The sequence below is a fragment of the Neopsephotus bourkii genome, unplaced genomic scaffold (assembly GCF_033783945.1).
Source record: "Neopsephotus bourkii isolate Nb327-2 ecotype Australia unplaced genomic scaffold, CSIRO-AGI_Nbou_v1 NB_1060, whole genome shotgun sequence".
In the NCBI taxonomy this organism is placed as follows: Eukaryota; Metazoa; Chordata; class Aves; order Psittaciformes; family Psittacidae; genus Neopsephotus; species Neopsephotus bourkii.
In genome coordinates this window covers 113,974-134,628 of record NW_026901548.1, presented here as the reverse complement: position 1 = coordinate 134,628, position 20,655 = coordinate 113,974, and the positions used below count along the sequence as shown (strand labels likewise).

The following is a 20,655-nucleotide window of genomic DNA, read 5'->3' as shown; positions in this document are numbered from 1 at the left end:
GGCGGATCGAGCGCGGAACGAGGCGGAGGCGGCGGGAACGACGCTACCGGTTGTTATTGTGACATACAAAAAGGAACGCGCGGCCCCGACGCCCCCGCGCGGCCCCGCGATCTCAGCCGTAGTGGTACACGAAGTCGTAGCTGCTCGGCTCCTTGGGAATGGGTGGCGGCGCCTCGGGTATCTGGATGTTCTCCAAGTCCAGGAGCCTTAGCTTCATTTCCATGCTCAGCAACGTGTCCAGGTCACTTTTAGTCAGGTCGCTAGACATGTCCTTGCCCAAGAGAGCATTGAGCCCATCAATCCAGATACAGTACTACGGGGAAAAAAGGATAACTCACAACTCCAGGCATAAAGGATAGGTTACGTTGAATCTTTCCATCCATACAACAATTAGAGATACTCCTAATACAGCTCCAAAACAGCAAACATGGGAGTTAATGATTGGGGGGGGCGGGGGGGGGGAGGAGAAAAGCCACCCCAAAACAGTGCCCACATTTATTTCCAGTGGAAGGTGGAAGCCTGGAGGTAAACTTGACCCCATGACTCCAGGAGAGGGCTGAGTTTTTATTGCAGCATAACAACAGAAAAAGTAAAGCTATTTTAGGCAACAGTGTCTTACAGAATCCTGAAAAGGGAACAACTGACTGCATAGGAGGAAAGAAAGCAGCAGCCCAGACTAAGGGAAATGAGTGTAGGAATTTCTCGTATTAAAAAAAAACCAACAAAAAGCCTGAAAAAGATTCATGCTGAGCATCAGCAACGTTTTCTAGAAGTGAAGCTGGTGGGAGACATCAGTTGCTTCCGAGAAGCAGCTGATCCATCTTCATCTCTGAAGTTAATTGCTTTATATTCTACTGTTTACCCATTATGTTTCTTACCTCATATTTATTAGGTGCAATGAAGTTCAAGGTCTCATCAGGATCATACAATATCGAGAAGGCCAATTCTAACACTTCCTAAATGGAAAAGGATCTTTCATCCATGGACTAAACCAAACAAAACATCACAGCACTTTCTGCCTGCTAACCCAACCACAGAAGCTGCCTTGCTGCAGCTCAGTGCACTTTCCTGTATCAGTATTCTGAGCAGCTTCAAAGAGCCTATAGCGATCACAAATGAGTACTAGGAAAAGACCCAGATATAAGATGGGGTTTGTAAACAATACACCTGCAGTATAGAAGACCATTTGCTCCTGTTCCTTGCTGCCACAGTCTTCAACTGTACAGCATGTTAATTACAGGCAAAAAGGGAGCACTTACTTTGTTCTGTTTCAGTGCACTTTTCTCCTTCATGTGTGGACAGTCTTTCCCCGTGACAATGGCTTTGATATCTGCAACTGGAACTAACAGTAAAAAGTAAAACTCACAAACAAGAAAACCTAACCAGAACTTTGTTTTGTCTTTGCAACTGAGCATTGTTCCTGGTTTTGCAGCTCATTACTGCAGTTTTCCAAAACACATTACCAGTAACACATCCCTACAGTTGGCTGTTACAAGAAACAGAAAGCAATTTCAAGATTCAAAGAATCTCTACGAGAACCGTAAGTTGATCTTGTCTTTCTCAGGGCTTCAGCCACAGCTGCTTTTCTCCCATCTCTAGGAGGGTACTTCATAACAGCCTCCAGATGGCAACACACAGAACATTGCACAGTGCGCTCAGAGCAGTAACTGGAACTTACTTTTTTCCTGTAGAGATTCAAAGGTCACTTCACCCTGGGCATTATCTTCCAGATCTCCATAATGTAGCACCTTGTGATTCAGAGCCAGGCGACAATACCAGAATCTTTCTAGAACACACATCAAGTAGAGTAAGCTAAGCAAGTTCATTAACATAAGGTCTTACAGCCACTACACTGCAGTCACCCCACTTAATTTCTCTACCACCCACCCTCCCCCAGCTCCTCAGTACTGCTTCCTGTTCATGCAGGGATGGCTGTGTTCTTAGAAATGCACCTCTGTTCCATACCAAACTACTGGCTGGTAGAGAAAGCCCGAGTAATCAGCTTTTCTTTCTGGCAACACACCAGATTAATCCATTAGATCTTGTTTGCCTAGAGTTCTTCACATGAAAAGAATGCAGTAGATGCTGTCACCTTACCTTGTCTTCTGCGATTTCCAATTTTGCGAAAGCTACTTCCCTCACAAAGCCTGTTCAGGCGCTGTTGCTTTATCAGCTCCAAGATCTCAGGTTGGATTTTCTCCCTCAGCTCCCTGACAATGAAATATGGAAGAGTAGTCAGAAAATGGAGATAACAGCAAGCATAGAAGGCAACCTTTTCTGTTAGGCACTTACACAATAGGCGGCGACTGGAAGTCATCTTGGCTCATTCTCTCAGACTGGCGTAGTCGCAGAATCTCAGAATAGCTCAGACTGCGCAGTTTGCTCTTGAACTGGTCCAAAGAGTTTGGTTTAGAGGGGAGAGCCCGTGTGATCTGTTCCCTCACAACCTGCATAACCTAAAGAGTTTGGGCAGGAAGAAAAGCAAGTCGCATTCTTGCTGCTTAATGGCAGCAGAGGACCAGGGCACAGCTCAGTGGCAGCAAAGAACTCACATGGAAGAACTGAACTCAAGTCATACCAAAAAAAAATCGGACCATTCTCCCTTACAGCCCACATCAATGCCCTGTCATATCTTCTGTGCCCTACTCTTTAATCAAATGTATAGGCTGAGTGAACATGTGCTGTTCTGCAAAAGATTCTACAAAAATACTTCTTCTCCACTCTGACCTTATTAAAATCTTCTGCTGTCGCCCTCATTTCTTTCCAGGTCTTGTTCAACAGCTGGATGCAGATGGCAAACAGCTCCTCAAATGCACGATCATGGGTGAAAAACATGGGATGATAGTCATTCCGGCCTTCATTGGCTTCAGGAAGAAACAGAAACCACAACCATGTGAGCATATTGCACAAGAGCTACTAAGAGTAACTGAAGTCCGCTACAGTGACAGAATCCTGATTGTGTACAACAGTACTAACTCAAAGAAATTAAGACAGTTCAATGCTTCACCTCCCCATAGACATTCTATATTGGGAATGACAAGTATACCCACGCTTCACCATGCAAGCCTCTCATGTGTCCTTTTTGTACCCATCTCCCCAGATGATTACTTGCAGTTGTTTCTGACTTTTCTCCAGCAGGATTTCTTTTCCTGAGTGCACACGACAAAATGTCTTACTCTACCCTGATACTGGTATTATCACTGGGACACTGACACCGCACCTCCAAGCTCCTTCTGTCCTTACACAGCAAAAGTGTGATTGAGGTTCCAATGCTTGTGCATATTGGTCAGCCTGTAACTTACTTCCAGAAGCATAAGCCCAGCAACTTGGAAAGACAAATTAATAAACATTACTTACGGAGTTCCCCAACTTGCAAGATCTCACAAAGCATCCTGGTAAGCTCAATGGCACTGCGCCCAAAGGGACATTCATGCTTATCTTCTCGACTGCTGTTCTCCAGAACGATCTTAAAGAGGATACAACACACACTAAGAGGAGCTGCTGAGGTGTTGCTATCTGCAGAACACAGCAGCTTCACCTACCCTGATGTAGGTGTCTTGATGAAATTTGGCCAAGTAGAGCATGTTGTCCAATGCCAGCATCCCTGGAGGAGTCTGAGTAAAATCCATGGCTGGATTGATGTGATTCTGTGAAAAAAGTGTATAGAAAGAACCCCCAAAATTAGCTAGAATAAATTGTATGAGAACCTGTTCTGAGTTAATTTTACAACTGCCAGTCCATCAAACATTTCCTCACATATATCCAAGGGGTAACCTTGGATACCTGCTGACAACACTATCCGAACTTTCTAGAAGAGAGGCTGATTCCAGTTCTTCATAGAATAGGTGTGTATGGTAAGTAAATACCTCCAGAGAATGTGCTTCACGAGCCCTGGCATTTAACCAGTGAGCAACTTCATAATGATCTTCCCTGGGAGGCTGAGTGTAACTGAATTTCTAAAACTCAGATACAGAAGTATGGTGAAGCAAACTTCTATATCTGTTCCTTATTTCCCCACAACTCTGACAGAGATCACTTAAACTGTATTCATATGTTTTACAGTCAGCACTCTCTCTAGATGCATACAGTGAATCCCAGCATCTTGTAGTCCTTGGTGTACATGGCTTTGCGTTTTTCTGTTCCACTGCCAGGGATGGTGTTGCCGTCAGTCTCTGCATCAAACGCAATTCTTCTCAACTCAAAAATGATGTCTCTCTGTGCCTGAAGGAGGAGAAGGCAGGGAAACAGTAACATGATCAATCGTTAGGGCAGTATTTTCAGATAATGCACAGTAGTCTCCCCCCTGTCCAGAGCTCACACAATGATTACAGAGGGATGCCAGAGGCCATTAACACTACATAACAAGAGGCAATCCATTTCAAAATGGCAAGTCTTAGTATACTGGTAATGCAAAATATCTGTCTGCATTTTTCTTTAACCGCCACAAGTTTAGTTAAAAGCATTTCTAGGCAGTCAGATAATGCTAAGGCATATGACACTCAAGACTACAATCCATCTAAGAACTGAGTAAGAGACACCTTAAAAATGCCCACCTTCCTTGTACATAGCAAGGGAATGGATAAAATTATGTGCCCTCCATAAACGTGGACTAAGTAGTTTGACAACTGGCATCATGCTGGTAAAGCAAGCGACACAAGGTTTCCAGTGACTGCCTACATCTCTCAAAGTCCCATAGCATACAGCAGGACAGTCACTACATACCCTAATCTCAAGGACTACAATGCAAGAGGTGTTTTTGAAACTATGCATCATCCACTTCAAACCCCATGGAGCGAAGGAGCTCAGGAATAAGGCCCCTTGTTCCTCCTATTCTATCAGATCTTACTCAGCTTTAACACTGACCTGGTCATTGGGATCCATCTTGGTCATCATTCTCTCTTCCAGGAGATTAAAGGTGAGAACCTGCAGCACATACAGCTGATGTGCCATTTCTGTTTTAATTGGACGGTTTCCTCTGATCACATGCTGCAAAATAAAGGATAGGGTAGAAATCAAGAGAATACAAATAAAACCTTAACTATTAGCTATAGGATATGCTACAATGCATGTACATCTATGTATATGAAGATTCAGCTATTTTTAGCATCCATATTCCATCAGAAGCATAATGGTAATGCTCTGTAGCAGCAGAAAGCAGCATCTGATTAACTCCTTTTGAACAAGTGGCTCCAATTTTACCTTTGAAAGAATCACTTTTCTGGAAGTGCCCTGAGGGCAGCAGAATTTACACTCTGAACAAGAGAAACCTCTCAATAGAGAGAACGTTAGGAAGTGCTCTGTCATTCCAGACATACTTACATTCAGGATTATAGACCTCAGGTGCTTCTGCGCAAATGCATTAGCCATTTCCTGTGGAATTTAGAGATGAAGTAACATGAGTGAAGCATAAACAAAAAGCCCACATTCTGCAGAAAGGAGGGAAAGAAGGAAGCCTATGAATTGGAGATAGCACTGGCACACAAGAAGGTGCTTTTACTACAGACTGTCAATTTAGCATGGCACCTCACCACAAAGCAAGCATCAAGTTGGGATGCAAGTGTCATCTTTACCATGGCACATCTCCTGGATGACTCCCCTACAAAACACTGTCAATGGAGAGAAAGGCACTAGCGTAGTTAAAGAACTATTGAAGTATCTAATGATACTTCAATATCAGGAGATATGGCAGCAGGGAGCACACTGCAGGCTGCCGAGAAGAATCTGTCATCTGTAAGAGGTTCCTTCAATTAGCATGTCAAAATTTTTGATATGTAGGTATACACCCAGATAGAAAGGTCTGTGCTGTGCTGCCTCCCTCTCAAAAACTCTCCCTCTGAAATTCACACTTCCTTTGTCTCATCCTAAAGAGGTACCTAGAAATCAGTTTAAGGACAATTTGCAGAAGCATTTCAGTTACAAAAAATAAGGGTAAAGAATTTTCATGCTTAAAGGGAAGCTTCTAGTCTCCCTCTTTAGTGCATGGCTTCCTTCCCCAGAATAGAGGGTTTCCCAACCATCAGGTCATGATGACAAACAGCAAACGCAAATATCTACTGCAAGCATCTACTGCAATTCTTCAGTTCTGGGACCAATTACACAAGCACCTGCAAAAAAAACTAACCTGAGCTTTCCTTGTAAATTCTGAAGATGTACTTTTTAAAACTCCAGTGATCTCACCAGACCTACTTAGGGAGCGGCACAATTAGTGGCACAAGTGCTAATGACAAGATGGAATATTATCAGAAGTTTGCTGTCATAAGCAAAACCTTTGGGTAAGAAAAATCTGCTTGGCAATATATCATCTGGAAGAAGTCCAAAAGAACTGCCAGAGAGCTCTTCACGCTCCTATGCACTGCAGACTGAGAACTGGAACCAGATGTGCAGACAATTGCACTCAATCAGCTGTACATTCTGAGCAATCCAAGACTGTTCCAACTGCTCATATCAGCCCTGTTTTTGACAGGCTTTATAAGGAGTCTGGTAAAATGTATTAACTTCATTCCAAGTTCCTATTATCACTTTTGCTCCAGACAGAAACCTCCTAAAACAAGAAAGCGATATGCTGGCTGATAGCCAAGCCATAATAGCTGCAAATTCAGCAGCTCTCATGTTACAACCAAAATGAATCAGTGCTTGAATGGAAGATATCTAAGAAGCATGTAGATGGAGTAGTAAGTGGTTTCACAGATAACACACTGCCCTCTGAGGCATCATTTTTTACTATGATTCAAGAGATGTACTGAGAATAGAGCAATGCCTGCTCTTAAGATTTGTTCATGCATGCAACATAAATAATCCTTACTCTGAAGGAATTAGTTTGTATATGGGATAAGTAACAGGCGACTGAAGCAGATAAGGAGTGGTAAGGACAAAGACGATTCTAAGCAGCATAGTAAGAAGCATGAGCACACACAAAGCCCAGCCACTGCTAAGGGTTCTGTGTTCTGCTGAGAGTCCAGTAATGCCCACTTTGCTGTCTGATGGCATCACAGAATCATTTATGTTGGAAGAGATGTTTTGAGGTCATCTAGTCCAAGTTCCCTGGTTCAAGCAATATCAGAGCAGTTTGCACAGGACACGTCCAGTCAGGTTGTAGTATCTCCTGATAGACACTCCACAATCTTTCTAGGTACACTGTTCCAGTGTTTGACCACCCTAATTTTTTTGTTTGTGTGTGTTCAGGTGGAATCAACTGTTTTAAGCTGCACCTCTTGTCCTGTCAGCAGCACTATTGAGAAAAGTCAGGCTCCCCCTCCTTTATTCCCTTCCATCAGATATTTATACATATTGATAAGACCACCCTGAGCCTTCTGTCTTCCCCTGGAGACAGCACAGGGCAAAAAACATTCTTACAGTACAAGTCTCATAAGGGCAAAGTCCCAGGCAGAAGTTCTGTGACTGCTCTTTAGAGACAAACAGCTCTACTTCTAGAAGGATGCAGTTGGGTATGAAACTGTCATTAACACAAGCAAGATTTGTGGTATAAACTCAGGCTGTAGTAAGTTTAAGGAGACCCAGACTACTAAAGAACTGGTTCTAGTTTTACAATTGGTTCACCTGGTCAGTCTTGTAGTATCTATTTCCTTTTATGATGATCTTTATTATCTTGTGTGCACAGTAATACATTCTAGATTTCTCTTGCTACTGATTCTTCTCCCCTTAACAATATGAATGCATCCCCAGGAGTCCTTCTGCCCTTCTCCCTGGGCTCACCCACTATCTGAAGCCTGTATGCATCATGTCTGAGATACAAGGAGGTGTAACTGGAGAAAAGCTAACATGTCTGCAGTTTCACATGACCAGCCCCCAGGCTTGAGTTACTTACAGTGATGGGCAGGTCTAGTGGGTTAAGCAGCTTGTCCTGCTGGCAGAAAGCAAAAAAAAAAAAAAAAAAAAGAAAGGCACAAAGAAAAGCAGACAGGATTTAGCTGGGAGTCCAGAAAAAAAGGCACAAACAGGGCACTAGAGAAGAAAGACTTAACACAGCAAAGCTACACAATACAGACATATGCACATCCTGCATGTAGCCAAGATCTCGGGGTTTTCTCAGAGCAAGACAGGTGTTTCATTTCTCAAATGTGCCAGCAGGAATATCTCCTGTGGCTTCAGACAGGCCCCTTGTCTGGGGACAGGGGAGGAGATGGGGTATTTGTTTATGAAATACACACAGCCCCAAGGACTCATGCCACATCTCTCCTATACACAATTAACTTCGATGCTGTAGAGAGGATGGCTTTCTGTCTCTCAAGGCCTTTCAGGTTCCTTTCTGAGGACCTCCTAAACAAAATGTGTTGCTCCAGAACACATTATTAATGGGATGGTACTTTTTCTCCTATGTTGCCAAACTAAACCAGCTACATAACTTCTTGGCAAGGTCTGAAGTCTGCCTTGCCCAGAGAGTACAATTTCTGAGGCATAAAAAGCAGGCAAGTAAGCATTATTGGGGTTTAAAGTCAAACGCAAGAACAAACCTGTCTCTTGTCCTCAGGAGCCTTCAGGAAGAGGGCATTGATCAGGGCAATGGCATATGTCTGAATCTCTTGGTTTGAGCTGCAGAAACAAAAATGGGAAGATCATAAGAGAACAGACAGTAGAAAACATTACAGTTTGTTGCTTTGCCTGCATCATAAGAACATTTACTCCAGCTACCTTGCAATTGAACAGACAAGGAAGATTCAGGTAACCTATTTTCATGCCATTCAACTCTTCATAAAGCCTGCAAAAGCTGACAGAAATTGCTGACATGATAGCTCCATTATTCAGAAAACAGAGCAGACTGCAGCCCAGAAGAGCTCAGACTTCAGCACCGCCAGTTTTTTCCAATGCTGAAATTACCTCTGTAAAGCCTAGGTACACTGCGGCCTGTTATATACATACAGCTAGAAATATACATAGAGCAAGTAATTTATCTCTCGTATGTCAATGGAAGCCACCAAATGCAAAGTAAACTAAGGAGGAAGTATGCCTCTCTTCATGGAATTGCTTTCCAACCTCAACAGTTTGGCCTAACTCGCACATCTTTTTCTTATTTCCACTGAAGAGCTTCTTCAGGCAAAGGGTGCTTAGTCCTTTCCTCAGTCACACCCAGCATGTGTTTTCACTTGTGATATTTTCAACAAACCTTCAAAATGTCAATCATACTGTTTTCTACCCTCATATTGATGCTGTATTAAATCCAGTTGTTTTCTGCTATACTGTTACTCACAAAGGGTAACAGCATAGCTGGATGCCAGGTGCCCACCAAGCCCCCCCAGCACTCCTCTCAGCCGAAGAAGGCAGGGTAGAAAATAAGATGGAAAATCCCTCGTGGGTTAAGATCAAGGCAGTTTAATAAAGCACAAGCAATGGCCATGTGCAAAGAAAACGAAAACAAAAGATTTATTCTCTAATTCCCATTACCAGGCAATATCCAGCCATTTCCCAGGAAGTAGGGCGTCAGTATGCATAGTGGTTGCTCCAGAAGACAAACATAACAATGAATGCCTCCTCCCTACCCCCTTCTCTTAGCTTTTATTGCTGAACAGACATCATACGGTTTGGGATATCCCCTTGGTCAGCCTAGGTCAGTTGTCCTGGTTCTATCCCCTCCCAAGATCTTGCCCAACCTCACCCTACTGTTGGGGGGGAATGCTGGTGAGAGAGTCTTGATGTTGTGGGAGCACTGCTCAGCAGCAGCCAGAACACTGGTGTGTTATGAGCACCTTTATAATTACCAATACAATGCACAGCACTAGGAGGGCTGCTATGGGGTAAATTAACTCCATCTCAGCCAGACCCAATACACTCTTGGGAGACTTCTGCAGAAGTTCAAGCTCTTCTGATTAACTCAAGTTTAGTGCATGGCCTGAGTGAATTTGTGTGTATGTATAACTTTTAAGAAAATATTTATATTTATAAAATTAAATTTTCATAAAACATCTAAAGCTAAAATAATTTTTAGCCTAAATAGCTATTTTTTCCACTTTAGCATTTATCCCTGGCATAAATGTGAATAACAACCATATTCTCTCTTCCACTGCTTCCTTCCAAATCTTCTTCAGTTTGCTCAACCTGCCAATGTTCAAACATACAAATGTTCATGCATCATCTTAGGTTTTTCTTGGGCTTCTAAGCATTGTAGGTCTCTGAAGTCTGTCACTTAACCTCTTCTACCCTCCTTTTCAGGGTTTGCTGCTAATTTCACCACACTGCTTGCTTTCTAACACAGCAAAATAATACTTAAATTAATTTTTCCTCTTCTAACTCATCTCTTTCAGACTTTTAAATAATTTTTCCTTTTATAACTCATCTTTTTCAGACTTTTCCATGGACTTGTTTTTCCAGAACCTACGTTCTAATAAAGATTGTACACTCCTGACAGTCTCGCCAAATACACACCAGCAACTTCTGACTCACTCTCCAGCCTTACTTTCTACAATATTCTCGCATAGATACTTTCTTCTGCAACATTCTGTGTTCTAGAAGCACTTATGCATACGTCTTCAACAAAGATATTTTGCCTGAACAATTGCACAAGTGTGTCCTGTGTTAGGACCTAATCTGCAAAAACAACTTACTCTGTATAAGTATCTTACTTTTTTTTTCAATACATTAGAAATCCTGAAGTTCAAGATATCATATCAGTAATACTTAAAAAATAGCATCTTCAAGTGTTATAAATAAAATGATGTCTTTTCAAATTAACAGATATTCACAAAATTGATTTAAATCACACCACTGTTGGGTGGACACTCACACTTGCAGATGGGAAATGAGCTGCCCCACAGTGATCTCTTCTGCTATCTTCTGATACAGAGTCTGACTGTTTAGCACCATACTTTCAAGAATGGCTAGGGATCGCTGGAGAATGGAGACATCTACCATAGGCTGACTCACATACCCTGCAATCTAAAACCAGACAAAGCAGCAGGTCAACAGGTGCCCATCCAGGAAACCTTGTGATGTGAAAAACATGCCATGGAAGACATGGCTCAGAAAGCTGGGTTTACTGTGCTCTCAATGAGTACTCACCTTCTCAGTCATTTTGCAGTTTATGGAAGCTACATTAAAGCATGAAAAGAAATAGCATTCACTTACTCCCTTTACTCACCTGTTTGATGAAGGTGATTGAGACCATGTCCCAGGAGACAATACCATGGTCCATGAGCTCCAAGAAGGCAGTCAGGGTGAAAGCTAACATCTCACTGTAACTGAGAAAATGAAGCATGTGGTTACAAGAGATCTGGTAGCAAGGACAGGAAAGCCTGTCCAAGCTGAATAAGCTGGACAAAAGAAAAATTTTGCCAACTTCTCCTAATAAAACAGGCTACAGTTTGGCACTGGGGGAGCAATAAAGTATTTGTATTTATAATGTGTTTTGTAGTATCATACTTTATGTTTTGAGTATGTTTATATCATAAAACATGCAAAAATCTTTAGAAATTAAACCTCTCCACACACACACACACAAGAAACAAATGTTTTAACACCAGAATAAAACAGAGTTATTTTGTAACCACTGGGACCTGGCCTGAAACAAAATGAAAGCACAGCATGAATTGTGGAAAATTTAATACATAACCACAGGACAGAAAGGTAAAAAAGACTGAGGGAAAGACTGATAAACATGCTGAAAACATGTTAGTTGCTAATATATAAGGAAATAGATAACCTATAAACATTACAACAATAAACTATCATGACTTTAAAAGTGCTTTCAATGAAACAGAACGACTACAGTGGAAAAGCCAAGTGCATCCAAGTTCACCATGAATATACTCAGGGAAACTTCCAGATCAGTGTTTGAGGGTTCTTTTTTTTCAAGGGTTTTTTTTTTTGTTTTGTTTGCTTATTGCCATGGTAATACAGCTCCTTATTTGAGTTTCTGTTCCAGAATCCTGGAATACAGGAAACTTACTGGGACAGAAGCTTGGTCCCACTCTCCACAAGTCGTGTCAGCACTGTAATCCCTTCCATGTTGATGAACTCTGTGGCAAAGGTCACATCAGCTGAAAGTTTAGCCAGTTCCTTCATGGCGTCCAGTCGGGCTTCCATACTGTGCGACTGGATCCTGTCCATCAGCTGGCGAGCTGCCCTAGACTGGGAGGAAAGAGGAATCATGCCAATTAACAGACTAGTCACCTGCAGGCTGAGCTCTGCCAGCAACAGCTTTCCATCAGGAATCCATGAATGGGCAGAGGGAGCACAGCAAGAGCAGAAAAATACCAGCAACAACAGGATAAGTAGCAGCAGTTAGCAAGTCTAAGATAGACTTAAAAAAGTTGCACCCAGCAACAGTTATAGCCAGCAGAAGGTGAGTAAAATGCTATTTTACATGTTAGAGTAAATGCTTGGTTTTCTTCTTGGTGAGGTGAGTGGAGGTGGATATAGAAACAGAGCAAGACCATTAAAGAAATACAATGTCAAAAAAAAAAATCTCTCTCAGATATTCAAAGAGAAGCACGAGCTCATTTGGTGTGTGCACACAATATTCTGTAAAATTTTGTCAATGATATCCTCTCAACCACCTCTTGCACGAATAACTTCTCCCTTTTCTATTCGCTCTCAGCTATATGCCATGACACTTGCACAAAAAAAGTTTAAGAATTTCAGTAAAAAGGAAGCTTCAGCAATCCTGCAAAAGACAGCTGTTGAGGTCACAACAGCAAGAATTCACAAGGAACAACCCACTCTGCATCAAATTTGTCTCTTAATTTCTGCATTAAATCATCAGTACTATTTACTACTTTCCCACTAATAATACTGACTGCATCCACACACAGAACGTTTGCCAGGTGCTTTATAACACGCTAGTCTAGGAAATGCAATAAAAGGGTAGCATTTATTACAGAAAGTCCTGGCAAAGGGCAAAGCATCCAAACGAAAGATACACACCACAAACAGGAAGGAAAATAAGAGTGTGCACCTCACTGTACAATGTAGGGAGAAAGAAAAGCAGAGGCAAGAAACAGCCTGTCATATGAGGATAGCTACTGAGAAAAAGGGATGTGAGGAAGCATTTACCGGGGAGACTGCCAGCTGTAGGATAGTTCCATTCTTGATGTCACAGCGAGTCTAAAAGGAAACATAAAACTTCAAACCACTGGAAAGTGCAGGGAAAATAAGGCAGCTGGATCTACAGTGCACATAGGGATTCCTGTACCACACAACCCTACTGAGGGCATTGAGTCACTGGGTCCTTGCACCTATGGGCATGGAGAGGGAGAAGTGCAAGGTTCCTCATATGAATGACACCATTCAAGTCAAGAGTTTTTTTTGATAGAAGAGATGCTGCCCCTCAAGGATTAGTGACAATATTGTTCCATGACACTGGTCCAAGGCATTCTGCACCCTTGCCCAGGACATCAGCAAGTTGCTACCTCTCACACTGACCTGCTCTGTGATGTACAGCTGAGGACCATCAGCATACCGCAGGGTGTAATATTCAGGGTTTGGCAATGACCACCTGGCAGAGGAAGAAGAAGAATACGTAAACTTCCTCCTCTTTCTTCTTATTCTCAATTAGGAAGAGGAGCTTAACCCCAGAAGGGCTGAAAAGAACCTTTGAGCAAAGCTTTAGCATGGGAAATTAGGTCTCCCAAAGAGGAAAAAGCAACTTTCTCTTGAGAGGGAAATGGGACAGCCTGCTCTAAGTTAAGCTCTGTAAAACTGCTGACGAGGCCTGCACTTCACAAACAGCAAGATGGGCCAATCTTCAGAGACACTGACCTGAGGGGCATACATATGCACACACTCAGAATTGAAATGAAGATGCAAAGCCCCTGTTTTCCAGAAGATCCTTCTCAGTTTAAACCCTGGCCCATTCCATAGCCAAAACCAATAGCAGGCAGCATGGATTGTGCCAGCAGCACATTGACAAGCCACAGAGATTTTCCGTATTACCCCAGCAAGATTTGTCAGGGCAACAGGCTTTCTCCAAAAGGGTTCCCAGAGAACTTACCCATCACAAACCTCCTTGATGATGGATGCAAGAGGCCTTTTCTAGAACAGAAAGAGAGAGTCCTCAGTAGCCTAGTTCTCAGGTAGAAATAAATACTGCACATTTCTATGCTTCCCACATTCCAGTATCACAGCTGTGGCATTTTCTCCTCCACTTGGTTACCAGGTCTCACCTGATCTATTTCCAGCAGCTGGGCATTGGCACCTGGCCACTCAACAGCTACTTTCACAATGTCCGAAGGCGGTGGCATTGCTCCAGATGCCTTTACAACAGCTTACAACCCACACCTGCTAAGAGAAAGGATAGTGAGCAGCTCTGAAAACGGTCTCAATTGTTACATTGCATTGTACCAGAGATCAAGGCCTCACACTAAAACAGCACATAGTGAAACTGAATACCCAACCTTATAACCTAAGGAATACTTCTGAGAGCTTGCTGGGGTACACACACAGAAAGGAGAGTCGCTCTGATCAGCAAAGCCCCACCTGCTACCCCCTGTCTGCACTGCCAGGTCAGTTTAAAAGACTAGTAAAACAACAGCTCCTTTGACTCAGCTACTATCTATACATGAGAGAGGGAACATGCAGGCCAGGCAGCCTCCCTCCCATGGGCTTGTGTTTACTGATGCCCCATATTTCTGAGGTACCTTAATCCACTCAGGATACCCAAACAGGATCTTAGGCAGAGTAGCAGCACCTAGACTTATCCCAAGTCCCTTCCTATAACATCATAAATCCAAAACGTGAATGTCCATCGCAGAAGAAAAGTTAACTCAGAATTTGCTCTGAAGGTCTACCTTCTACTCCTTTATCTGCCTTAGAACATAAGCTTGTGTTCAGGGTTTGGTCCCAGACAGTTGTCAGACATGGTGGTTTGTGCTTCATCTGGTAGTAAGAGGCTGTAAAGAAACGTACTTGTTCAGTTCCTTTTTAATCCTCTCTTGGGTGGAGTGAGTAGTCCTGCTCTCTCGCACACACCAGAGAGAAAGTCACATGGGAGACAGACCACCCTCCCTGAGGACTTCCCACAGATCAGGAAAGACCAAGCAGCTGCAGAGATACCTGGCCCAGGAAACTGAACTCCATGACTGTCCTTGAAAATGAAGCTTCTATAAAATTAGTTGAGTCTACCACAAAAGCTGGGTATGCCTGGTCAGGATAGAATGTTGACCTAGAAACACACTAATGATCTCAATTAATGTAACTCATACACCACTTCGTTCCCTCACAGAGACTGGTATTGCTGCATGGAAAGACAGGACACTCAGGTGCACTGATGCTTCCCTGCATGTGTACATACACAGGCCTCTTTATAATCTCACAGACTGCTGTGACTGTCTTCTCAATCCAGTTTAGGCAGCTTCCTCACCTAGACTAACAGAGTACTATGATCTGGTGCAGGCTTCTGAGATACTGTTACTGCCTGCTGAAATTGAGGATGCAGGATGCAAGTTTAGCATTTCTTTCATAGCAGCTCCTGAAAATGCTCAATGTTATCACTGCAGCTACCAAGTCTCCACCAGATCAGACATAGTTACTTTACAATGAAGGTACTTGCTGCAGAGGAAAATCAGCCATTCCTCTATTAAACCAAGCACTGTTTACCATGAGAAGCCCTTCTGAAGCTGCCTTGATCAATTTATTCTCATCATGTGTATGGTCTTCGCAGTTCCTCCAGGAATCCAGGAAGCCTGAACTCCAAAGCCATCTGGGGCTTCAGCCAATTCAGAAGTGAGACTGGTACTGCACACGCATAGCAACACCATCCTCCTCCACACTTTACAACAGCCAGACTTTGTCCACTCTATCATTCCACCCCTCAGACAGTATCTGGCAGGCCAGATTCGAAATTCCATGATATTTTGAAAATGCATAGCTTACCTCAAGAGCTGGCTACAGTCAGTATTCCTCTGGCCGTCTCTCCTTTTTAGCATCAATCCCAAGAGCAGCTTGTTTTCTTAAAACCCATAAAATGACTGAAAGACTAAGCACATCCCATGGAAAAGTCCCAGTCAAGTTAGGTTCGCAATGAAGATCTGGCCTCAGAACAGCAACAGACTCAGTGCCTTAATCAGGTTGAGCAGGTCTTGGGGGTGATAATACAAAAGCATTTGCATGACTCCTATCACACAAAATTGCAAGTTAGAGTCGGGGAGTTTTACATGCAACACCTGATATTTTACTTCCTAATCCTGCAGGAAAGAAAACCAAGCCTTATCCCACCCCAAGATTCACTCTGGATAAAAATTTTACCACTCTCATCTTGACAACGAACAGGAAAGCCTGTCCTTCAGAAAAGGTGCATCAGGTAAAAAAACCTCCTGTTTGGACAAGCAGATTACACAAGGGAAGACTGCTCATATGAAAAGTCAATTAAATTAGTGTTTCAAAGAAGCCTTGACAGCCAACAGAGCTAAGTCACAGACAGCACAGAGTGTATGCTGGCCTATGGAAACACGGTCCCCAGATCCCATGAGCGTGGGCTAACATGCCCTTTCTTCACAAAATTTGATTGTCAATGTTCTATTCTCTTACTCCAATACAGAAACATGCTACTCTTTGCTAGGAGAGACCTGATAACTTGCAGCAAAGCATGTCCTCAAGAGGCCTCTAACCCTGAAGACACATGCAGCTGCTGGTGCTATTTTCATACCCTTTACAATCAGTAAATTGGGCTCTAGTCCTTTCTTCTACACTTATCCTGAACCATATTATCTTCTTGTCCAAAGTAATCTAGGAATTCAGGCAATGAAGTGTAAGGAACCCAAGACCAGAATAGCACTGTAGCTCACTGCCTAAGCAGCACAATGCACTAAGGCTTCTGCATACAGACAGGAACCAAGAAAGCTGAACCAATGTACTCTGTAGCATTGCCCTAGCAATTTGGAACACACCCAATCCTTCTGTCTCACAAAGAGGTAGATGAACCTAATAAAACTATGAATTGATTTGCCACACTTCTTAAATCACACATGCAAAAGAAAGAAATAAAAAATTATTTAGACTTTTAAATGTCTTGCAGCAGTAGCTCAAAACAGGCATAATTTATCTCTAAATCCTTAAGTCACTATGGTAATTACTAGTATACAAGCAGTAGGACTGCTCTGTACAAAGTCCCCAAAGTAGCCACTTTGCACAACCCCAGAACTGTAGGATATGTAGGTTTACATTCTACATGTAGTCTAGAAACAGACAAACAGTTCCCTAGTGGTATTTGATTTCCACTCACTGTTCTCCATTCAGCGACTAAAGTCTGTGATGGCCAAAATGTGAAAGCCTAAGAACTCTTAGTCATATGACATAAGCACATGTCAACTCCAATAATCAGACTGGCTTACAATAACTGAACAGATAATTACTTCTCCCATGAGTAAACTAATTCACAGCTAAAAACCGTCTAAATCCATTCAGTGTTCAAGGCACAGAATCATAGAATAGTTAGGGTTGGAAAGGACCTTAAGACCATCTAGTTCCAACCCCCTGCCATGGGCAGGGACACCTCACACTAAACCATGCCACCCAAGGCTCTGTTCAACCTGGTCTTGAACACCACCAGGGATGGAGCATTTACAGCTTCCCTGGGCAACCCATTCCAGCGCCTCACCACCCTAACAGGAAAGAATTTCTTCCTTATACCCAATCTAAACTTCCCCTGTTTAAGTTTGGACCCATTACCCCTTGTCCTATCACTATAGTCCCTAATGAGGAGTCCCGCCTCAGCATTCTTACAGGCCCCCTTCAGATACTGGAAGGCTGCTGTGAGGTCTCCATGCAGCCTTCCCTTCTCCAGGCTGAACAGCCCCAACTTTCTCAGCCTGTCTTCATACTGGAGGTGCTCCAGCAAATACACAGTGAAGAGACAAGGCTCAAAGATTGCTTCCTTGAGTACTAACAACTGAATCTGCAATTTTTCATTAAAATATCCATAATTAGCTTCTAATTACCACTTTTCCCTTCAGCCTCCAGCAGTGTGGTCACAGTCTTTTATTTGTACTGCAACCTGCAACATAAGTTTTTAGTGAGGAGTACAAAGAAAAGTACTTCACGTGCCAAAACAAAGATGTCCAGATTACTATAGATAAAAGCTTTTACAAACACCTAACTTGTCATCTACCTTGAAAAGAACATGCATCACTCAGGAAGAGAAGTGCACATTAAAACATTGATACTAGGGAAAATTCTGCAGAAATCATAGAATCATTTAGGTTGCAAAAGACTCTTAAGATCGAGTCCAACTGTGAAAACTAACACTGCCAAGTCCACCACTAAACCACGTCTCTTAAGCACCATATGAACAGAAATAAAGTCCCCTGTTTCATCAAAAAAAGTACTGCAGAGACTAGCTCCCAGCTCCCAGAAGCAATGCACTCTACGTGCAGCTTCCTCATACACTCACCACTGAAAACCAACTACACTGTAATTCATCGCTTTCAGATCTCAAAAAAAGCTTTCAGCTGCATGCAAACTCAGAAAGTAACTCATCAGAATAAGTTAGACTATTTCTGCCCAAAATTTCTTCCATAAGTAAGCACCTACTCATCAGACATTGAGTCAAAAAAACCCTTTGAAGTAGCTTTCCACAAGAGGACAAATACACAAAGTACTTCAAGTCAGCATGTTATCACAAGGTTGCCTGTCAAAAGTGTTTTTTTAAAAGATTTTTGCATGGCTGCAGACAAGAGAGGTGACAGATGTTGAATTTTACAATGATATTTTGCGGTGCACCAGTGGTGTATCTGATAAAATAACTGTCGGAAAGCTCTTGGGGAGAAGCACAGGCTGCCAGTTTGCATCATTTGGATTATCATTTGCTTACGGGTCACTCAGCACATTCTTCTCAACAACAGCACATAAGCAGTTATCACAGTTTTATACAGGAAAAGAGCAGCCAAGCTGAAATACATCAAAGATTAATTTACTCTGTTTCTACAGAGTAAGTTCCTTCAAACAACGCAGTGGTGTGGGGGGTAGGCTGCAAGACAATGAGAAATCAGCAGAGCCACTAATAACACACCGTTCAAGAGACTTCTAAGGAGCTGCAAGCTAAGGCAACTAGAGTACTTAAAATTTCCTTAGTCACAAACTCCATCTTTTTTTCATTACAGATAGAGAACAAAGTGTGCTGCACACAGAATGAAAATGAGGATGAAAGAACATTCCACGAAAAAGAAAAACTGCCTGGTAGAATACCACAGTTAACAAGAAAATAGCTGCAGCTTCTGAAACCTGCAGATGTGACAAAACATTCTGATCAGCTCTCCACAAGCCAAACAATAGCTGAAACAGATGTAGCAGAGACACTAACGGGGTAAGTGTGGAAAGACAGCTTCCTTGACTGAGCAGCATCAGAGGGCAGCAGACCGCAGAATCCAACCTGAGGATTATGTACAGCTTTCTACATTACCTCATAAAGCAAGCAAAGAGAAACATACTTTACTAGACAAACAAAAGAACCAGCCGGTCAGATTTTCCGTCTCTGGAATTCTACGTTCCTCCAAAGGCCTTCCACGGTTGCACTTTGGCTATAAACCACTAAGACTATGATACTGGATTCTCACCTTGCACATTCCACCACAGCCAGGCAGAGACAGAAAGTGAGCAACAAGCAAACCGCTCTTTCATTGTTAGTGAGGCAAGCTGAAAGCAGCCTTAGCCCAAAACTCAATTTAAAGCGCTAAACGACTGCTTGCCTGAGGAAGCGCTGTCTGCTCGCCTCCCGAGCAGCCGCGAACCGCACCCTGCGCGGCCCAACCGTAGCCCCTCCCCGGTCTCCGCAGCGGGCCCCGCACACTCAGTGCGCCGCGGATCCAGCAGCCGCAGCAGAGGCGGACACGGGCGCAACACGGGACCGGCGACCTCGCGGAAGACGACCCTAGGCCAGGCCCTCCCGGCAAGACAGGCCACCAGAGGAAGGACCGCGGCGGCGACGCTGCAGTGGGCCCAGGAAAGCAGCACCGGCGCCTGGACCCACCAGATGGCGGGTAGCGGTGTGCTGCCCTGCTCCCGGCGGGCTCCGGGCTCCCCGCCCCCTCCTACCGCTCTGCGCTCACCCGGCCCAGCCGCGGCCGCTCCGCGTCCGGCCGCCCGGCAGCTTCGGCGGCCCCCCCAAGGCGCCGGTGGCCACTGGTGCCGCAGGCTGTCACTCAGCTGCCTCGCCACCGATTGGCCGCGACACGCGCGTCACGCGCCCGCTGCCATGGAAACCGCGAGCGGAAGGCCCCGCCCCAGCACGACGCAGAACGGAGTTGCCGTGAGTCGCCCCGAGACCAGACCTTCTTCCCTCTCCGGTAGCCAGAATGAATTACGTTAACCGAGCCTCCCTGGCACCCGCACCCTGCCGCTCCTTCGGGGCAGCCGCGGGAGAGCTAACTTCAGTTCCCCGTGCCAACAATGCCCCGTGTCGGGGACTGGCTGCGACTGGCTAGGACCGGGTCTCCACCGGCTCACGCAGCGCAGCGTTCCTGCCACTCTGCTGACCACGGCTCACGGAGCTGGCAGCGAGCACCGGAGTGGTAGCGCGTTCGCGCACAGCATCAGGCTGAGCGAGACCACGGCCGCGGAGTAGCCTCACCCCACCCCAGCGGCTGGCGGCTCCCTGGAGCAGCTCCGCCCCGGAAGTACGTCAGACACGCGCCGGAAGGGAGCGGTGTGCTGCCGCGTGAGGGCGGGCGGAAGCCGTGGGCTCTGCGAGCAGGAGTTTCCGGCGGAGCGGGCGAT

At 44.1% G+C, this 20,655-nt stretch overlaps 1 protein-coding gene across 13 annotated transcripts; it reads right to left on the bottom strand.

Annotated features, from left to right (window-relative positions):
- Positions 1 to 36: 36 nt before the first annotated feature.
- Positions 37 to 20,498, bottom strand: ELMO2 (engulfment and cell motility 2). 13 transcript variants are annotated; one of them, XM_061361313.1, is made up of 23 exons: positions 20,378 to 20,498; positions 14,736 to 14,837; positions 14,112 to 14,226; positions 13,940 to 13,980; positions 13,372 to 13,444; positions 13,003 to 13,053; positions 11,897 to 12,078; positions 11,090 to 11,189; positions 10,736 to 10,887; positions 8,472 to 8,550; positions 7,826 to 7,864; positions 5,320 to 5,370; positions 4,864 to 4,986; positions 4,087 to 4,221; positions 3,543 to 3,647; positions 3,358 to 3,466; positions 2,728 to 2,864; positions 2,293 to 2,456; positions 2,098 to 2,210; positions 1,679 to 1,786; positions 1,260 to 1,342; positions 879 to 956; positions 37 to 313 (listed from the first exon to the last, which is right to left on the bottom strand). In XM_061361313.1, exons 3-23 carry the CDS (start codon positions 14,187 to 14,189, stop codon positions 113 to 115), a joined length of 2,202 nt encoding a protein of 733 aa, XP_061217297.1. In that variant the 5' UTR covers positions 14,190 to 14,226; positions 14,736 to 14,837; positions 20,378 to 20,498; the 3' UTR covers positions 37 to 112. The 13 variants fall into 13 exon arrangements, with proteins under 13 accessions (XP_061217297.1, XP_061217291.1, XP_061217296.1 ...); XM_061361307.1 differs by having other exon boundaries at positions 19,989 to 20,453; XM_061361312.1 differs by having other exon boundaries at positions 20,309 to 20,446.
- Between the last annotated feature and the right edge of the window lie 157 nt (positions 20,499 to 20,655).

What these genes read in the sequence shown, in the direction of transcription:
- ELMO2 (XM_061361313.1), bottom strand. Translation starts at nt 14,189, where the DNA reads ATGCCACCGCCTTCGGACATTGTGAAAGTAGCTGTTGAGTGGCCAGGT. An exon ending in AGATGGATCCCAATGACCAG is followed by an intron (nt 4,222 to 4,863) that starts GTCAGTGTTAAA and finishes CTCCTCCTTCAG; the next exon opens with GCACAGAGAGACATCATTTT. An exon ending in GTGCACTGAAACAGAACAAA is followed by an intron (nt 957 to 1,259) that starts GTAAGTGCTCCC and finishes TTTTCCATTTAG; the next exon opens with GAAGTGTTAGAATTGGCCTT.